We start from the raw sequence: 21,254 nt of genomic DNA, 5'->3' as shown, positions 1-21,254 counted from the left end.
CTTCTATTTTACCGGATTCAACACGCGCAACTAGCTGTGTCCGTCCCTCTCTAGGGAATCACGTCACTTAATTTCTTCATGCCGCTCTGGCCACTTCAGACTGTCTGGCTTGTTTACGGACTGGCATCAGTCCTGTCCACCCGAGACGTAGTAGGCACTCAACAACTAGCTGTTGAATAAATGAATGAATGTGTCTTCCTACAGATCATGTTTAGGATGGAAACATAAAACTATTTGAAATGAGATAAAGGCGGAAATTCCCACAGTTATTTGATCCGCCCAACAACCGATCTGGCATAGGTTTTGTTGTTGTATTTTGTTCACTCTGCTTTACTTTTTTGTTTTCCTTTTTTTTTTTTTTTTGAATGAATGAGCTCTTCCGATGTTGTGGTAGCTCGGACCTCTTGCCTCTCAGGGGGCGGTAAGAACAATCTACTGCAATCTACGAATTTCCACTGGGTAATTAAAGGAATTATTTTTGTAACCACCAAGTCAAAAGTGACCACCAGTGTAACGATGACCAGCAGGCTGGAAGGGATGAGGTCATGCTTTATGGAAACATCCTGAGTACATGTTGCGTTGAATTAACCATGACCATGCCCGTCCCTCCCACACACACCCCGACCTCATCCCAGCTGAGCCAGGAATTCTGCACGGTTAGCGTGTAGAGAGCCTTTCCAAGGCAAACGCTGTGTGTGTCTCACACATACCATGGTCATGCAACATCCTTATGTTTGGCTGGCGGAAACAACGATGGGGAGGGAGGGGGCGAGAAGACCGAGGCTGCCGTCACTTTGCACTCACCCCGCAGCAAACGGAACCTTTGATGTCCCTGGCCCAGCACATGACACCAGAAATGCTCAGCATTCTTGGAATTTTCTCATAACCAGCTTTGGAGTCCCCCCAAGGGTTGAAGTCAGAAACGATACACAAAACAACTCGTGTCTATGGACCGTTTGTGTTTAGGGGTGGGGCTCTCGGAACCAAGCGGAGTTGTGTGGGGGGCCGAACGGGAAACTCTTTGACTTGGCCCAAGATGTCTCACATACCTTCTTCCGGTCCAGAGCCACGCCGGCCGTAAATACCTAGAGCCCACTCCCAATTATTCACGCATATGGAACAGAGACTCCAGAGCTACAGCGAGCATAAATCGCACTCCCCCCGTGGCCTTGGAATGCACGACTTACGCTTCAGCTGAAGGCCAAGGAGCGGGGAGGGAGCACTAACGCTGCACGTGCGGGAGCTCTGCATTTAATCCCCACCACCCCCCACGAGGGGCGTTTCTATGGAAGCTTGGGGAATAGGTGGGTGAAAACATGGAGTCCATTTATTTGCAAGTCCACGGAGCACAAAATTCAGACGAACTTGCTCAGCCTTTGAGGCCAGATGCTAAGGAAAAGCAAAGGGTTCAATTCGAAGAAACAAGCCAATGGTTCTGAGGGTCGACCAGAAGGCCCAAGCTGGGGGCTTGCACTGTGTTAGGGCTACAGGTGCCAGAGTACAGGGTCGGCACCAGGATTGCATTTCCGCCTCCAGGGTGTTTCCAGAAGGGTACACTAGCCCCTAATTAATAAATCTGCTAATTGGTCTTCACCACTAGGGGTTCTGCTCATTTGCCATAATCTTTTTGTACCGTTCTTTTTCAGATGATTAACTTTCCTAATTCGTTTTCAGAGAAAAATATGTCAATGCGTTTGCCTTATTTCAGCAGAGAGTTGAAAGCTGGAGAGGTTAGAAGGAATTCGGCCAGTTATAAAACATGTATACGTCAACAGAGTGGACAGTGCCCTGCAGAGAATCAGGAACTGGGACAAAGAGAGGAAAATGTTGGCTGAGAGAAGTGGCTCGGTGTGGACACTTGGGGTGCGGAGAGCAACCCCTCCTCTATGTTGTCAACACTGGCCAGCTGGCACCTGGCTGTACCTTGGGTTCTGGCTTTACCAGAAAGACACAATTATATATTCCAGCCATGCCCACAAGGCTTGTACTCAAAAGAGTCCAGAGTGTGGGTAAGCAATTATAAAAAATATATCCCCCAGAGCGTGGACACCTTCCCACTCCAAATTCCAGTATCTCATTGGCACTGCTAGGGGTGGGCCAACTTTAAAAGATCCGACCAGCATTCTCTGTGGGTCCCCAGGGTTGATGCCTGATAACCAGGCATCTGATTATCAGAAACATCTAACAGTGTTTGTTGTGGTTCATCTGCACCAGCAAACACTGAAACCCACAGCAGCTGGCCCTGGTCCCCTGATGTTCTCCAGTGATACCTGCTCCTACTGATGGAAACTCATCCTCCGTTAACCACAACAGTAACAGTAACAATAATTTCTCCTATTGATTGAGCCCTTCCTCAGCACCAAGCTAAGTGCACCTACCTATAATGCTAAGTGCTTCCCGGAGTCATCTCCCTTAATCCTCAGGACAACTTTGTGAGCTAAGCCCTGTTATCCTCATTCTTCAGGTGAGGAGGTTGAAGCTCAGAGACGTTAAGTAATTTGCCCAAGGTCACACAGCAAAGAAACACTAGAGTCAGGATTTGAATCCAAGTCTAACCACACAGCCAGTACCCTCAGCCATTAAACCTTCTAGGACTTTTTAGGACAGTGGTTCCCACCCCCAATGCATACTCGAATCACTAGCTTTTAAGAAGTACCCAGGCCAAGGTCCCTTTCCCAGAGAATTGTGATTTAAATTGGCCGGGGGTGGGGCCTGGATACCAGTATCTTGTAAATTCTCCTGGTGAGTTAATGTAGAGCGGGCCCGTTCCAGGCCGAGGGTGAAGAGAGCAAGGAACAGAGTCAGAAGGTGGACACAGTGCGTTTTGAAACTAATTGTAGCTTATGTGCTTTTTAATGACAGGTTTTATACGGCCCACAGCTTTATAACTTTACGCCACCGGAGCGTGAATGTGACCCTACGTGTTATAGTGAGTGAGAACAATAGCTAAGTCCACAAAGTCAAACAGGCACTTCTTAATTTCAAAAGCTACTCGTTAGTTGAGAGCAACCTTCATACTTTGATCAGAGGCCCTGGCGCATCAAAAGGGTCCATTGCGTTTGGCTTTCTGTTGAGAAACCAAGTCTGATGGTCATGAAAACGCATTTCAGCGCACTTGCGGTTAGTTATGACTCTCATTAAGGCAGAACCTCTTACTTAAAGCAATAAATATTTAGCCTCAGCAACCAAAATATAAACAGAACGATGATTCATGGAAATGCTTTTGCTCGTTCTCCCCTGGCTACGGAAGAAAATGCCACTGCACGATGCAGGGAGAAAAGGGCAGCCGAGGAAGGCTCACCACGACCTACGCTTGGAACAGGGTCCTTCCCAGAAAGGACCCAAATGCGATGCCTGCCTGAGTCAGAAAGGCAGTGTGGCTAATACAGAGGTTGGCAAACTTCTCAGTACACGGAGCCGCCAGAAGGACACCCAGAGGTGCTGATTTAGGAAGTCTGGGGTGGGGTCTGACTCCAAGTCATCCTGACACCAGGCTCTGAGGACCAGAAGTTGAGAAGTGTTAGTAAGGTAAATGGGAGGACGCCTTCCCAATTCTCAACGTCACTGCACGTCCATCTCCTCAGCCGTGAAGGGGGAAATGACTGTACTGATCTCACGGGATGGTGGAAAAGTTTCGCAAGATAATGTACATAAAGTTCCAAGCCAGGTCCTCCGGCGTAGTGCCTGCCACGGAAGCGCCCACTAACAGCCATCCAAAGAAACCCCTAGCAAAGCAGAGACAAAACAGAATCACCTACAGATAGAAGACAGCAGGCTGCAACCTGGCAAAGCACACACTGAACTCGGCCCCCTGACAGTTTGGTTTGGCACAAATCGTATTTCTCTTTAAACTAAATCTGAATGTCGTTAGTCAGAGCCCTCGATCTGATTTCCCGAGTCCCTAATGCTGGCCACAGTGGACGCAAACAAACAGTTGTTCGTTTATACTACCTGCCTGGCCCCTCAAGGCATTTATGTTTGTGACTCGGATGGGACACGCGTGTTCTGAGGAGCACACGTCCTATAACCTTCTAAAGAAGCAGGCTTCATTTCTAAATATATATACATGCCTCTCCCAAGGCTGCCTGGAGCGCACACACTAGTGTTCTAGAAACACAGGGCAGCCAGGCCTCTGTTGGGGCGAAGGACCCTGGCTGCCCTGGGGCGGCCGTGAGTGTGGGCATGGGGACTTCCAAGCCCGGCAGGGGACATCATTTGACTTCCACTGGGTCCCCAGTAGCTGGCCCTGACCCCAGCCGGGGCCAAGAGCCCCTCCCTTGCCCCTCACTCCCTCCCCCAGTCCCCCCCCAACCCCGACCCCTCTCCGTCCCACCCCCTGCCCCAAATGGACAGAAGGCCCAGGATGTAGAGCACGCTTCCCAGTGGGAAAGGTTATGTAACCGCCTGATAGCATCAAGTTACAACCAAGGTCTCCTAGAAGCCAAGGATGCCAAATTCAACAGCATGTTTCCTCATCACCAGGGGGGAGGAAGGAACAGTTCTGCTCTTCAAATAAAACAAGGAAAGATTTTCCAGACAGAGGAGCCGTCAGTTAGGGCACAAACAAGGTGTTGGTTCTGTCCCGGAGAGGAAATAGGTCTGGAGCAGGGAAGGGGGGCCGGCGGCTGGGAACCAGGGGGGCCGCGGGCTCCGGGTCGGCAGCGGCCCTGCTGTGCCCCCTGGCCCCCGGTTCGGTCTCTCCTCACCCCTACAGGACGCAGGCCAAGCCTGGTGGAGCACCCTCACTCCAGCACGGGATGAAGGGATGACTGCAGGAGACGCTGCCTCATCACATCAGCTGAGCAGAGCGGCTCAGCCAGGAGAGGGGGTGGGGGGCGGCCCGGGGGCCCTGGGAACAGGGGAGGCAGCGTGTGGCCTGATGCGCTGGGCCGGCTGCGGGGAGAAAGCAGCAGGGCTCTGGGCACTGTTTGTCCTGCTCCATCGCGAAAACACTGACTGTCTTCTCTCTTTCACCAGCTCCCGAGACTGGCCTCGTTTACAGCAGGATACACAGGCCTCCTGCTGACAAGGAACCTGCTCGAAGAAGAGCAGGCGGTCCAGAGGGACCCCCCAGCCCCTCCCCCGTGACCCGGGTCCCCTGGCCATGGCCCTTCCACCCAGGGCTCTGCCCGCCTTCCCAGAGCCCCCCGCAGTGGCCTGGGCAGTGAGGAGAGGTTGACGGGAAGCCAGTTTGGAGACTGAGGAAGGGGAAGTGTTTACTCCCCGCAAAGTGCGTCTCCAGGATCTCCTGGGAAAGGAACAAGGTAACCAGGTCCAGTCCCACCACGGATTCAGGTGCTGTGTCCCACAGATACCACATCCAGACCAACGTTTGTGCAAGGCCCTGCCCCCCACAGAGGGTGTTGCCTCGACATGAAGGAAGTCCAGCCTCAGAGCAGTTTTCCAAACCACAGGCCCAGAACTCCTGGGAAGTGACCCTCATGTTGCTCAAGGTGCCTGTGTGCTTCAGCAGGAAAATCCTTCTCAGGTCATTTCTTCCAATTATTCTCTTGGTAGAACCCTGCCCCCACCCCGAGTTTGTTTCGGCTGGGAGTGAAGAGGTGGAGCTGTACGGGGGTAGGAAAGGCCAGGCACCTCCCGGCCAGCGTCCCAGTTGGCCCTGCACCGTCCCGCGAGGCGGGTCTCCACTGCCCTTACTGAGGAGGACGCAGGGCTGGAAGGGGCCGCCGGGCACCGGGTCCTGAGCTGAGTCGAGAATCACGCCTCCAAAGCCCTCTCTCCATCTCTCCACTCTGCCTCCCAGATTTAGAAAGACTCAGACTGTCACAGGGGCTAACGAGGTTCTCCCTGACAACCATGGAGGGGGCAGAGAAGTAAGACAGGACGTTGCAGACAGCTGGGCAGTCAGTCGGGTATAACAGGGCGTGAGGATAGTGAAAACGTGGGTTGAGGAATGAGCCGGGTGGTGGTCAGAGCGTGTGGCCCCTCAGTCGATGGCTGGCCCCAGGGAAGCCCTCTGCCCCGCTCAGCCTCAGATCCCTCTTTGGCCAACAAGATAGTTGGAGTAGAGCTCGCTGAGGCCTCCCTGGCACTGTTTGAATGTGGGGAGATTCCTGTCACTCGCTCCCCTTTATTTATCATCTTTGACTCAATGGAAATGTCTATATATACACGTACCACGTGTTCTTTATCCATTCATCTATAGATGGACACTTAGGTCACTTCCACATTTTGGCTATTGTGAGTAATGCTGCAATGAACATGGGGTGCGTATATCTTCTGGAATTCGTATTTTCATTTTCTTCAGATAAACAGCGGGATTGCTGGATCGCGTGGTAGCGCTACTTTTAGTTTTTGGAGGACCGTGCGTACTGTTTCCCCCAGTGGCTGCATCAACTTGCACTCCTTTTTGTCCACACCTTCCCCAACTTTGCTTCGGATTCAGTAGGTCTGGGGTGAGGACCTAGAATCTGCATTGCTACCAAGTTCTCAGGTGGTACTGATGCTGCTGGTCCTGGGACCTCACCTGATTACCCACTGGTCTAGATCTGACAGTTCTAGACTCGAAGGGCGCTAGATGTGGATATCCCAAATTGCTGGCTCTCACTGTGGTCCCTGGACCTGCTGCATCAGCATCACCTGGGAGCTGGTTAGAAATGCAACATCTCCGTCACCAACCCAGACCGACTGGGTGCAGGATCCCCAGGGGACCATCTACACGTTAAAGTCTGAGAAACACTGCTCTAGGCCGTCATTCTTTAAAGCCGGGGCTTTGATGATCTTTGTGTCCCCGGCACTGAGCACAGTTCCTGGCACATAGTAGGTGCTCAACAAGTAGAAGGAAATAGAAGGAAAGGAGGATACGCCCTGCTGATACATGTGTTTCTCAAAAAGTTCTTCCCTCAAAGAATGGGCTACAGTCCACACCCGTAAACTGGTTCACTATTTTAAAACTGCCTCCTAAGGGGGAGAAGAGAAAAGATAAGGCAGGTCCTCAGATAGGAGATCAGAGGTCGTCTTCTTAGGAAACAGAAAGATCCCCACAGAGGGGCCACTTACGGACAGATTTTTATCCCCTCAACCTTGGTCTCTGTGCCTTTAGGGCCTTTACTCCTGAGAGTAAAAATAATTCCAGGCTCTTCTACCTGAGCATTGAAGACGGCAGCCTGGCCCGAGGGTACCCCAGGTGCAGAGAGGAGGAATTATCATCAGCGAATGCAGAAGAACCACTCCCAGTTGGCACCATATTTCTGTAGACCGTGGCTGCAGCCACCGGACACATTTCCACCACTTTGGGTCCTAGCATCTTTTCCTGGTCCAGCTCTCCAGGAACCAGTGCTCTTGAACGAACTGGATGGGCCAAAGAGATCCATGCACAGAGGAACGCCACCACCCAGAGGGATGAAGTGGTCTGGTCACTGGGCAGCACCCAGTTTCCCTGACTTCCACCACATATGTCCACACACGAGATGTGGTCACAGCTCAGCAGCCACTCACCTGTAAAGTTCTCAAGGGATCTGATCCAAGGGACGCCAGGGTAAAGCACTTCCTTCTCACAGCTAGCCGTGGGACACACGAAAATTCTAGCTTCTAGGTAACTACGACTATTCTGCCAGGCCCATCTGAAAGGGAATTCGTGTCCTCCGACTTGGACACAGCTGGGGCCGCAGGTCAGAAGCCAGCCAGACAGCAGGGCAAACCCAGCCCCAGGGCGTAATCTTGCCAAGTCCACCTCTGCACCCCTCGGATACAAGCACCTTCTGAAATTTTTATTTTAATTTTTTCATTTAAAAAATTTTTTAATTGGTAAAAAAAAGTGGGAATAACTACACTTAAACCCTTCCTCCCCTACCCAGAGGTAATCACTGCTAATCTTTTGTCATCAATACCTTTTGTTGCCTCTCTCAAGATTTTTCACTTAGTTTTATACAATAAAATCGTACTTTACATATGGTTTTGTGACCTGCTTTACTCACTGAAAAGTATTTAGTGTAACTGTTTCCAGGTCAGTCATATGCACCATTTTCAGTGGTTCCTTAGTGTTTCTTTAAATGCACGTATCGTAATTTCTTTGAGCACTCCTCTCTTGCTGTACACTTGGGTTATGTCTAACTATTTTTCTCAAGAAAAACCTACTGCAACGAGCATTCTTTTACACACAACATTGTGCACTTGGCTTATTATTTCTTGAAGACAAATTCTTTAAAAGAGGAATTAATGCATCGCCCAGCATGCACAATTTTCAAGGCTTTGGTCCACACTGCCGAATTGTCCCCAGCAGGACTGCTCTTTCAGAGAGAGAGGTCCTTTTGGGGAAACCTTCCCAGCAGATGGGCGCTGAGCTGAGGGCTGAAGGGTGTTTACATAAAGACAGGCAGTACGGTGTAGTGGGAAGATCACCAGCTTTAACTTGGTAGCAAGCCTGGCCCCGTCCTCCCAAACTGTGTGACTCTAGGCAAGTTCCTTAGCCTCTCTCATTCTTCAGCTGTAAGTGGAGGGATGACTACCTGCCTTTCACTAAGGTTTAGAGCTAATGCCTACAGAAACCTTGCATAGCTGTGCACAAAATACTTCTTGAATGAATGAGATGAATTAGTGTTTGATGGGTGGAGGAATGACTTTTCAAAAAGGAAAGAAAAGAAAGCAAGGAGGAAGACTGAGGACATGAGGGTGAGGGTAGAGGCAAAGCATACTTGCTGGGCTGCCTGTCAGCGGGCCGACGCCCTGGGAGGGAAGGAAAGGGAACCCCCGGGGTGAACACGCACTTTCTCCCCTCCAAATTGTTTCTCTTCTGGGAGCTAGTGGCTGTGAGTAATCTGTCCCTATTTCACAATGATGTCCCAAGACCCAGCTATAAACTGGTCCTCCCAGAGGCCGGATCTCATGCCCCAGCCCGGACTCAGCACCTGCGGGGAGATGCCCCAACCCCAGCTGTGAGCCTCTACCTTGACGAGTCTGCCATGATCCAGTGAAGGGCCCCATGCTCCCTGCCAGCTCACACTTCTGAGCCCACGGGCCATTGTCTCCTAGAAACCAAAACAAGCAACAGGCAGCAGTTACTGGAGGATGCTTCTGCCCGGTTCTCTCTCTCTCTCTCTCTCTCTCTCTCTCTCTCTCTCTCTCTCTCGGGTCCCACATCCCTGTGCACAGCAGGGGACTGGAGAGAAAAAAGACCTGTGAAAACAAATGCAACCCCACCCTTGAAGGACCTTTTAGAGGGGGCTGCCTCCGATGGGCTTTCCGGAGAGGTGGGCTGTCCTGCCCCGAGCGCGCCCCACGCTGAGGCTTCTGCCTTTGGATCTGGGCTCAGCAATTCTATTGCCACTATCTTCAGCCCAGCAACTTTTTCTTTTCTTTCCTTTTGTTTTTTGTGGGTTTCTTTTGGCCGCACGGCATGTGGAATCTTAGTTCCCCAACCAGGCATAGAACCCGTGACCCCTGCAGTGGAAGCACGGAGACCTAACCTCTGCACCAGCAGGGAAGTGCCCAGCAACTCTTTCTTCAGCCCCTCTGATGCACACATACGTTATCTCCTGATCCCCCAATGTGCTATGGAATAGATTTCACTGTCAGCTTGATTCTGCCAACGAGGAAGGAGAGGCTTACAGAGGTTAATGTAACCTTCCCGGCACTCCCCAGGTGGCGCAGTGGTTAAGAATCCGCCTGCCAATGCCGGGGACACGGGTTCGAGCCTTGATCTGGGAAGATCCCACATGCCGTGGAGCAACTAAGCCCGTGCGCCACAACTCCTGAGCCTGCGTTCTAGAGCCCACAAGCCACAACTACCAAGCCCACGAGCCATAACTACTGAAGCCCGCGTGCCTAGAGCCCATGCTCCGCAACAAAAGAAGCCACCGCGATGAGAAGCCCGTGCAACGAAGAGTAGCCCCCGCTCGCCGCAACTAGAGAAAGTCTGCGGGTAGCAACGAAGACCCAACGCAGCCAAAAATAAATAAATAAATTTATAAAAAATAAAGTAACTTTCCCAAGAGTAGAGATTCAAACCCAAGTGTCCACCACTCTCGCTCCAGACAGGGACCCGAGACCAGTGATGCCTGTGTGGGCCCTTTAAACAGCTCACTGGTCCAGCACCACTCAGCCAGAAGATGTGACCTGCTGACCGCTGGCAACCTTTGGGATGGGGGAAGACGGTAAAGAAGCACTCTTGGAATTGCCCGAGGATTACAGAGGTCCACAATGTCAAAGTCACTCATTAACAATTAACAGCAACACCCAGATGGCCCTGATCAACACCCAAGGGGCCGGCAGGGTACCCGCTCTCTCTGTGCGAAGCCTTTCCAGGGGCACAGCCCTGGAGGCCCCAATGGACAGGTGCTCGGCACGCAGGCCGACGGACGCGAGCAGGGCCCCCAGTTCGAGGCGAGCCCCCTGCCCAGCTGAAGAGGGTCACTCGCCCAGACTCTGCTCTTGTGTGGGGCGTGTGCGGGGTTATCCATTAGATCCCAGTGAGGTTGGCTGGGTTTTACTACTTCACCTGTAAACCAAAGGAATGTGTTGTTTTTAGCTGTGAGGTCAACTTTGTCCTTGATCTGGCCCACGAGGCTGTCCATCTCCCGGAGAGCCGCGCTGTACGGCCTTCGACCCCCGGGTTCTGCTGACAGCAGGGTCCTGGACAGGGGCACGTGCATGTGGGCCAGGCCCACGTAGAGCAGGAAGGGTCTTCCGCTGGCACTGAAACGAGAGAGCCGGAGGTGACTCTCCAGAAGGGTCCCGTGGCCTCAGAGAAGAGCCCAGAAGCCCTTCCACCCGGTGTGCTCAGGAGGTACACATCCGTCTACAGCCTGCAGAGGCAATGGGGGTAAAGCTAGTTAAAGACTGAGAGTAACTGTAATACTCGCTTCTGCCCTTTTAACGTTTACCGGGAGATCATTGAACATGACTCACGTTGCCTGAATTCTGCCTCATAAAACCCCCAAGTTCCCTTTTCCGGATGAAGCATCAGAGGCTCAGGGAAACTGAGAGACTTACCCAGGGTTAGGAAGCGACCAAGTCTGGGTTTAAACTAAGGTCTGGCTGAGAGCAGAGCCCTGGCTCTTGGCAGCTTCATGCTAACGTCCAGCGCAAACGTATTTTTAAGTTCCAGCTGCTCTCTCGCAGCATCCAGGCCATCGTTTCCATTCCCAGCCTTGGCTCTTTCTAGGAGATGAACGGATGACTGAAACGGACCACGGGAGATTCCAAGGCCATAGCTGGGAACATCTCGATCAAGGTCCTGGTGGAGGCCAGGCTCCCGGCTGCCCCTACTCTGATCCTGCAGGTTCCCCTGGGAGGCCTCTGCTTCCTGCCTGCCCCCCACCTGCGTTCCCAGGCCAGGGGCAGGGTCAAGGGCAGCGGCAGGGACCCTCGGGGAGTCTCTTCCCACAGCCCACCCCTGTGGGGGGTCTTTCAGAGGACACAGGGAGGGCAAGGGGGGAACTTCAGGCGAGTCCGTAGGCTGGCGACGGAAGCGCAGCTCTTTCACACCAGGCCACCTGGACACTCGACTTTCAAACTGGCCTGAGTGCTCTTGGCTGCCCCCGATTCACACCACCTCACATCAAGCTCTCTGAGTCCCCCAGCCTCAGCTCTGCACCAAACCTCGCCCTAGAGACGCCCCTGCACCCCAACTCCCAAAGTCCCCTGATTGGGTGGGACTGTACTGCACTCGGTTCTCTTTGAAGGACAGAAGATGCACGTCCCAGACGGGGGCCTCTCCTTCCCCATTCTAGCCCACAACTTCTCTGCAACATTTCACGAGCTGTATCGTCCATGTCCACAAGTCGTGAGTGGCTATTCTGATTTCAATTCACGAACATGAAATAAAGCTAAGAGTTCAGCGTCTCACATGCTATACCATGGATGAGGCTTGAAGACACGATGCTCAGTGAAATAAGCCAGTCACCAAAGGACAAATATGGTGCGATTCCCCTTACAGGACGTACTTGGAGTGTCTGCTTCATACAGACAGAAAGTAGCGCTGTGGAGGCCAGGGGCTGCAGGGAAGGGAAAACGGGGAGCTGGCGTTTAACAGGTACCGAGCTTCCATTTGGGACGATGAAAAAGTTCTAGAGATGGATAGTGGGGATGGTTGCAGGACAGTATGAATGTACTTAAAACCACAGAACTGTACACTTGCAAAGGTAAATTAAAAAAATAGGGAGGGTGGGAGGGAGGGAGACGCAAGAGGGAAGAGATATGGGGACATAGGTATATGCATAACTGGTTCACTTTGTTATACAGCAGAAACTAACACACCGTTGTAAAGCAATTGTACTCCAATAAAGATGTTAAAAAAATTTTTTTTAATTGAAGTAGAGTTGATTTACAAAGCTGTGTTAGTTTCAGGTGTACAGAAAAATGATTCAGTTACACATACATATACTGAAAAGGAAAAATTACGCTATGTACAGTTTACATCTATCTATCACCTATCTATCATCTATCTATTATCTGTCTATCTATCTCTCTCTCTCTCTATGTCTATCTCTTTCTCTATCCGTCCATCGGGTGTCTCAGTTGCCTGAGCCACATTTCCAATGCTCAGGCCAGTGGCTACCATCCTGGACAGCACAGAGAAAACATGTTCTTCCTTGCAGGGAGCGCTATTGCATGGTGCTGATGTAGGGCGTCTGTTGCCTGATCTCACAAAGATGATCATGTACAGTTGTGTAGGTTGTGCACAAATCCGGCATGCGGACATCCTGCTGAGAGAGCGGATGGGAGTGTAATGCCAGCCCACAATCCACCGGCCGAGCTGGGCGCTCTGGCACCGGTCAGCACACACTCAGCGGGGACGCCTTGTCATAACCTGCAGGTGGATACCACGTGGCAGCAGCATGCCGGGTGGAGCTGGCTCAGATTTCGGGAATTTTGCAAGCCAGGTGTTAAACATGGCTGCCATTAAAAATTAAATGAAATCAACTTACCATTAAATAAATGATATTAAAAACAAAGGTGGGGGGGATAAATTGGGAGACCGGGGTTGACATATACACACTACTATATATAAAATAGATAACTAATAAGGACCTACTGTACAGCACAGGGAACTCTGCCCAATACTCTGTAAAAGAATCTATATGGGAAAAGAATCTAAAAAAGAGTGGATATATGTATGTGTATAACTGATTCACTTTACTGTACAACAGAAACTAACACAACATTGTAAATCAACTGAAAAAAAAAAAAACAAAGGTAATAAACTTGCACGATTTATCACATCCTAGTTATTCTACCACATTTTACCATTATCTGTGCCCTGGAGTTTATTTTGCGGCCGCTGAATCTGTGCGGTGGGAACACCACATGATGAGGTGCTACACGGCACATCTCTCCAGCCCTATGGTCAGAGACATCTCATTGGTATCTTGAATTCAGCCACAGTGAGAGTATTTACGCCACAGAAATGGGCAAATCAGAGCTTTTTCTCTGACTGCTGGTTGTTAAACATTTATCAGCTAATAGCTACCTATGGGCTGGGGGCGTGGTCCCATCACCCACCCTCTTCCCACCCCCATCATTATCCTGCAAACTCCCACCCATTATCAAAATCCTGTTGGCACCCTGGGCTGTGAAGATGAGGGAAGACGGGCATTGGAGACCCACATCCGAATCCCTGGGATTTTATTTCATGGTCGTGTGACCCTGGGCAATTCACTTAACGTCTGTCGTCTCCACAATGGGGACAGCTATGCCTCCCTGATACAGCTGTGAGTATTTAATGCCATAGTAAGGTTTTCATAAGTGGTACCCTTTTCTTAATAAGTATGACTAATACGAGCCTGCAGTAGTAAGCACCCACGGTACCCAGGGAGCACCTCTCTCCCTGCATCCTGACACCACGCTAGAACTCGTAAAGACGGCATGTTGTAGGAACCGCACAAACTAGCTCCCTGGGGGCATCTATCCCCTGAACCACTCCTGTGCTGAATGGCAAATACAGAGTGGAGGATGGGCGGTTCTCTGGTGGCCTGGTGGTTAGGGTTCTGGGCTTTCACTTTCGTGGCCCGGGTTCAATCCCTGGTTGGGGAACTGAGATCCCACAAGCCATGCGGCCCAGCCAGAAAAAAAAAAAAAAGTGGAGGAGACTTGGTGCTTTAAAAAAAAAGGCTTCCCTGGTGGCGCAGTGGTTGGGAGTCTGCCTGCCGATGCAGGGGACGCGGGTTCGTGCCCCGGTCCGGGAAGATCCCACATGCTGCAGAGCGGCTGGGCCCATGAGCCATGGCCGCTGAGCCTGCGCGTCCGGAGCCTGTGCTCCTCGACGGGAGAGGCCACAGCAGTGAGAGGCCCGCGAACCCAAAAAAAAAAAAAAAAAAAAAGGCCAGTTATAAGGCAGTATGATTTCATTTTTATTTAAATATAGATACATGCCTGTGTGTGTGTGTGTGTGTGTGTGTTTATTCACCAGCACAGAAGGAGGCTAGAAGAACATGTTCAGATTTAACAAAAGGGGTTAAGATATCAGAGGAATTAAGACGCTGGAGGGGACATTCCAGCAGAGGGAGGGTGGGGCGTGGTGTGGAGATGCACAAAGATTGAGACCTGGGGAAGCCAAGTCTGGAGAAAATCTCCTGATCTGAAATAGAAAATGGCAAGTGAGGGATGCCCATCTCTCAGGAAATGTCCCCAGTGGGCTCCTGGCAGGAGAGCCAGGCCTGAAGGTGGCGGCAGGGCTGCCCTCGAGCCGGGCTCCCTCGGCTGCCCCTGCAGCAGCCCCCAGGGCTGACCGGTCCAGGAGGCATCGCTGCAATAGCCACTCGCCCCCGCCCCGTCCCAAATCTCACCGTCACCCTCTGGGCCTCAGTGTTCCAGAGAACCTTCTGGAATCCAGACTGGACCTGACAGTTCTCAGTTCAGAAGCCCACCGGGGCTCCATGAGCCTGCGGGCAGTGCAAAGCCCTAGCCCGGTATCCGCGGCCTTCCCAGCCTTGCCGTCCTTCCCACGCCGGGGCCACCTCACGTCCTCCTGCGCCTGTTCACTCCTCTCCCGGCAGCACCCTGCCTGGTATCTTGCCTGCAAACACTTAATCCATTAATCCATTGAGATCCCACTCCAAAGCCATCAAGATCCCTCTCTGCTCCCAGCTCACAGGTGGCTTCCTCCTCCCTGGCCCCTTCTTCCCCTCCCTTAGAGAGCTGATCAGTGTTGACAACGCAGCCTATGCGAAAGCCGGCTTTTGAACATCATCTGTTTCCCCACTGGCCTGGGAGACGCTCGAACGCCGAAACAGATCTAATCCACGTGTGTATTCCCAGCACAACACTGGCACACGTTTGGGGCCAGATCAAGCAACTCACTCTTTATTCACTCATTCAATGAATACTTATTAAGTGCTAACCAAGCCCCAGGCACTGCGGAGACAGCTACCAACACAGAAGCAGGATTTCCACCTTCTTGGAGCTTCACATCCAACTGGAAACAGCAGAGGGAAAGATGCAACTAAGAAATGAATCAGGGCTTCCCTGGTGGCGCAGTGGTTGAGAGTCTGCCTGCCGAGGCAGGGGACACGGGTTCGTGCCCCGGTCCGGGAAGATCCCACGTGCCGCGGAGCGGCTGGGCCCGTGAGCCATGGCCGCTGAGCCTGCGCGTCCGGAGCCTGTGCTCCGCAGCGGGAGAGGCCACAACAGTGGGAGGCCCGCGTACCGCAAAAACAGAAAAAAGAAATGAATCAGATCATTATCACAAATGTATAGTAGTAGGAATGATGGAGCAGAAATACAGGGTGCTGTGGAAGAGCGTAACAGGGGACCCAAGCTGGGCGGGCGGAGGCGGAGAGGGGAGACATCTCCGAGACAGTGTGGCCCGAAGGACGGGGGGGCTCCAGGGGGACAGTGCATGGTCGCCCTGCAAGGCGGACAGAACAGCAGAGGGAGAGGTTGCAGGAGGAGGACGGCCGTCCCACTGCCCAGCGGTGCGTGCAATCACTCATGTCCTCACCCGTCATTCATCGGAACACCCAAACAGGAGAAAGAAGAGAGGAGGCGTCAGGAGGACAGAATGATCTTCAGGCTGAACCCGGAGCCCTGATGTGGGTGGCAGGTGGTGCGCTTTAGGTGGGAGACGGGTGAGGACGGAGGTGAGAAGGGGAAGGAGGCTTAGACCAGCAGGGGGAGAACGATGCAGGCGGAGGGGTTGAGTCAAGGAGAAGAAGGAATCAAGCCCTTGATGTGGGTCCCAGGCTCCAGCCCAGGAGGGCTGGGGCTTCTTTGTCCTCTGTGCCTCTCTAGGACCTAGTTCTAAGTGCGCAATTCCATGGAATATGGACCATACACTCTGATTTCAAACATCCTCAACTACACCTCACACCTACCCCAATACGCTCAGCCCATCAAGCCCTGTATTCCCAACTCAGGTTAAATGCGCCATCCTAGACCCTGTGGGAAGCAGAGGACCAGCCAGCTGCATGACCTAGAAGCCCAGACGCCCAGGCCATCCGCTACCTCCTTTCTTTTTCTTTTTTTTTTGCCAATTCGGAGCTTTGCCTGCTGTCTAAAAAACTCGAATCAGGAATTAGCTTTCAGGGGAAAGACAAATAACACATGATACCACTTGTATATGGAATCTAAAATATGGCACAAGTGAACCTGTCTATGAAACAGAAACAGACTCACAGACATAGAGAACAGACTTGTGGTTGCCAAGGGGGAGGGGAGGTGGGGGAGGGATGGAGTGGGAGTTTGGGGTTAGCAGATGCAAACTAGTATATACAGGATGGAGAAACAGCAAGTTCCTACTGTAGAGCACAGGGAACTATATTCAATATCCTGGGATAAACCATAATGGAAAAGAACATGAAAAAGAATGTATATATGTGTATAACTGAATCCCTGTGCTGTACAGCAGAAATTAACACAACATTGTAAATCAACTATACTTCAATTAAAAATTTTTTTTTTTTTAAGAATTAGCCTTCAGCATCACTGCTAGGTTAGGGGTCTAAAATCAAGTGAAGCCCCAAGGAAAAACGTTCAAAGAAGACCCCCTTGCCGAGCAGGGGCAGGAAACCACACTCCAGGGACCCCCGGTAGTTTTGACGAACAAGTCAAGGTGGCGTAAGGGGTCATGGCGGAGAAAACAGCACAGATCTGGGGGCTTTTCTGCTGACACGTCAAAAATCATGGATGAATTGGCAAGTCCGATCCTAAAGAAATCAGCATGCCTGAGGATTCTTTTCTGTCAAGCAAAAAGCCAACAGGATTCATGTGACTTTTCACTTAATAACTAATTAATAAATTAGCAAACCCTTCCCCTCTTTCCTATGATAAAGAGTTTGTTCACTGATTTGTTAGTCTTTCAACTGGTTAATCAAGTGGTAGATGAACAGCACCATGTCCTCTTCAGAGTTAATCAGTCCCCAGCCGGCTGCCACCCGCTACCGTCCCCTGAGAACACTGTGCTTTCATTGCAAAAGCAGGGGTAGACCTTCCTCACATGGCTATACCTCCACCCTCCCAGCTGCCCTTCTGTCGAGAAAAGTCCAGCATGGTGGAGCGAGGGGCTGGGGGAATCCTTGCACATTCAAGGAGATGATGAGATCAGTTATCTCAAGGTGGAGTCTATTCTTAATTCTGGGCAAGTAGACGGGTGTGCAGCACACGCTTTCCTGCCCACTTAGGCAAAGGCTGTGGAAAATACCGAAGGACCTGTTGGAAATTGTTCCCCGGCCCTTGAAGAGTTTGCAGTCTTGGGACTTCCCTGGCAGTCCGGTGGTTAAGACTCCACGCTCCCAACACACGGGTTCAATCCCTGGTTGGGGAACTAAGATCCCCGCGTGCCGCATGGCGCGGCCTAAAAAAGAGAGAGAGAGAGAGAGAGTTTGCAGTCTTAGGAGAAAGATGCACCAGTGCACATGAGAGAGGCAGCGGGTGGGGTGACTGTGTGTGTGCACATGTGTGTGTCTGGGCTTGCACCCCTCCACCTAGGTACATGCACCCCAAGGTCAGTAGTAGTAGCTGACTGTGGTCTCGCACAATCTACTCTCTGTGCTGATCTCTGATCTGACAGAGGCTGGAAGCGAGCAGCTCTCACACAGAGACAGCTTGCTAGAGACCCACTGTGGTATGGCTCTGGGGTTTCTGCTTTTTGTTATTTTCAGTTAGTGCTTTCTAACAGTTAGAGATCAGGAGATCCGCCAAGGGCCAGGTGGCCTGTCTTTCTTGAGAAATGGAAAGGCCTGACAAGCCAGGCCCCCGTTCCCACAAAGCGGCAGCAGGCGGCCTTAGATGGGACAGGTGCTCGAAATTCACCGCAGGCCCCACCACTCCCTACTGCCTCACCGTCAGCCTACTTCCCGCTTCAGGTTACCTGGGCCCTGTAGATGCTGGACCCCTGTGTGTTATACTGAATACTGGCCCCCAAGGATACTCAGGGTCTAATCCCTGGAATCTCTGAGTGTCCCCACAGAGGACGTTGTAGATGCAATTAAGTTGAGGATCTTGAGATAGGGGGATTATCTTGGATCATTCCCAGTAGACCCTAAACGTAATCACAAATGTCCTTATAAGAAGGAGGCAGGGGGAGATATGACTACAGAAGAGGACAAGGCACGCGAACCACAGAAGTGGAGATTCAAACGATGTGGCCAGGAGTTCCCTGGCGGTCCAGTGGTGGGGACTCCATGCTTCCACTGCCCAGGGTCCAGGTTCCATCCCTGGTCGGGGAACTAAGATCCCACAAGCCCAGTGGTGCCGCCAAAAAAAAAAAAGGAATATGATGCGGCCACGGCCAAGGAACGCCGGCAGCCACCAGAAGCTGCAGGAGGCAAGAAACGATCCTCCCTGGAGCCTCGAGATGGAGACAGCCCTTCTGATAACCTTGATTTTAGCCCCACAAGACGCATTTCAGACGTCCAGCCTCCAGATCTGTAGGAGAATAAATTGCTATTGTTTTAGCCAATAAGTTGGTGGTCAGTTTGTAACAGCAGCAATAGGAAACAAACATAGCCTGTCAACGAATGAACTCGACAAACACCTTGAATGCCCAGAAGACAGTGGATGGACCCTGCCCTCAGGGAGGTGATACGCTAGCAGGAGAGGACACCTGACAATGACGGGAGAGTGTGGTCTGAGCAGGGACCCTGGGAACGTACCCGAGGCACTTGTAACCGAGGCCTGGAGACCCCAGGACAGACAGTTTTCTAGCTGTATTTCCAGGAGACATGCACGCACGCATCTTTATCAGGCAATGGAGCTCTGCCGCGGTCTGGGCCGTGCTGGGGCCAGGGGACACGGGGGGGCTCACCTCGCCCGCTGGATGAACTGGGTGGCCTTCTCGGCATACTTCTGTGCGAGGCCGCTCAAGTTCACGGGCTGCTCCACGATGCTGAGGTTCTCATAGAGAGGAAGGGCCACGTCCGAGTGACAGTCCTTCTCAGGGTTCCTGGGTGGAAATCACAGACGGTGGAGCGTTCATTCCCACGACCTAAGTAGTCACCGAGTCAAACAAAATGCTTTGATGCGGTGATGCCCATAAATACAGAACACTTAACAGCCTGGCCTCAAGTGATTCTTCCAGTCTGCCATTTCCTCCAAGTGCAAAACCAATATAACACCTTCTCCTATTCCCTTTGAATAGACGTGTAGGCTCCTTGGACAAGCCTGGCCACTCTGCAAAGCTCACGACTTTTTTGAGCTAGGGGTATGATTATACCCATTTTGCTGGCAGAGAAACTGAGGTTAAACAAAGTACATTACACAGCAGAGTCCCAGAGACAATCAGTAGCCCTGGTTTTTTCCACCGGCCCCCTTAAGTCATGACTTCCGTCCATGGGGTACAACGCTTGGTATTTTCCCAAGTCAACAATCAGGACTTTGTGTGACAAGACGTCTGACGAGAGGACAGATGGCTAGGAACAACTTTGGAATTTCAAACCGTGTTTGGAGAATTTGGGGAAATTTTAGCAATTGGAAAAAGTGGGGGTCAAACCTATTGTATCTCCTGGAAAAAAACAAACTCAGCCCTTGGTCTTACAGATGGAGATGAATCTGACGTACGAATGACCCAGCAGAGCAGCTGAATCCTGACCCCGGCTGTGATCTCGCGTGAGTTACCTAAGCTCTCAGAGCTTGACTTTCCTTGTGGGAAGTGTGGGGCTGCCCGGGCCCCTTCCAGGGATAAGGAACGGTTAGCATTCACACTGCTCAGCACACTAGGAATGCAATCAAAACTCAAGCCCTCTGTCCTGGGGGATACAGAGAACTGGAAGAGGAGCTGAGGACAATGGAGAGAAAAGGGTGGTCACGGGGGGCCTCTTGGGTAGGGAAACTGTCCTCCTGCTGCAGGGAAGAATCTGGGAAGAAAGGAGAGCCCCCGTCACACATCTATGTGCACACAGACTTGTGCCGGAAGCTTAAGAGACAAGGTCAGACTGGGGTAATCACCAAGGACCACAGTGTTTTAAAAAGAGAAAAAGAGCACGGTCCCGGGTGTCACAACGCTAACCTCATCTTCGTGTCCAATCTTCCAGCTTTGGATGATCCTGTGGCTGCTCCATCATCCCTAACCTTCTCCCCCTTTTCCTCCTTCAGCCAACACTTTTCTTCTATTTGATTTAACACAGACGGAAAAGGGACCAGGCTGTGGTCATCGCACGAGACGGCAGGGGTGCCACAGGTGTGAGCCCCAGGCGCCCGGCGGTGATGAGAGAGCAGTGGCAGGTTCTCACGTGGTGACGTCACTCCTCCCACTGCCAACAGGCTCTTGCATCTCCTGGGCATCTCGTGAAAAGGTAGACCTCTGGGAGGGGTCTGAACACCGGCATTTCTAGCAAGCGTCCAGATGATGCCTGCGCTGCTGGCCCAGCGACCACCCTCTGAGTAGTCAGGAGAGAGGAGACCTGGGCTCTAGACTCAGAGACCCAGACGGGACTCTCCATCCTTCCCTCTCATGACTCCACTGTGACCTGGGCCACCAGGTAAGCTTCCTTCTCAGGACAGTCAGGAGAAACGCTTGCCTCACTCAGAGGTCCGGTGGGTCACGGATAAGCACGCAGAGCGCTTAGGATGTAACAATTTCTCAACAAATGGCCATTATGATGCTAACTATTATTAATAAGCCCCAAGACACGCTTTCCCCGGGCGGCCCAGACACCTGCAACGTTATGAACAATCCCAGTACACCGTCCGAACAGCAGAGCACCTGGTCTGGGCTGCTTTATTACCTGAATACGGTTTATTACATTTTTCTGATAATAAACGTACTGCAAGCTCATTACAGAATATTTGGAAAATACGAGAGAGGAAAAAACTGCAAACTCCTTAATGCCACAACCAGAGGGAGTGACCCACGGCTACCA

General features: G+C 51.7%; 1 protein-coding gene across 9 annotated transcripts in view; it reads right to left on the bottom strand.

Moving 5' to 3' along the window:
- ARSG (arylsulfatase G) overlaps positions 1 to 21,254 on the bottom strand; it is a 115,823-nt gene that overhangs the window by 20,968 nt on the left and 73,601 nt on the right. For all 9 annotated transcript variants that reach the window (XM_060290563.1, XM_070044460.1, XM_060290570.1 and 6 more), the window contains 3 exons: positions 19,202 to 19,339; positions 10,457 to 10,653; positions 8,907 to 8,987 (listed from right to left, as the gene is read on the bottom strand). In XM_060290563.1, coding sequence (XP_060146546.1) covers positions 8,907 to 8,987; positions 10,457 to 10,653; positions 19,202 to 19,339 — 416 coding nt within the window. The remainder of the gene's footprint in view (positions 1 to 8,906; positions 8,988 to 10,456; positions 10,654 to 19,201; positions 19,340 to 21,254) is intronic.

This window comes from Globicephala melas, chromosome 20 (assembly GCF_963455315.2).
Source record: "Globicephala melas chromosome 20, mGloMel1.2, whole genome shotgun sequence".
Lineage (NCBI taxonomy): Eukaryota > Metazoa > Chordata > Mammalia > Artiodactyla > Delphinidae > Globicephala > Globicephala melas.
Note: the sequence above shows the minus strand (reverse complement) of the source record. Positions and strands in the feature narration are given on the sequence as shown.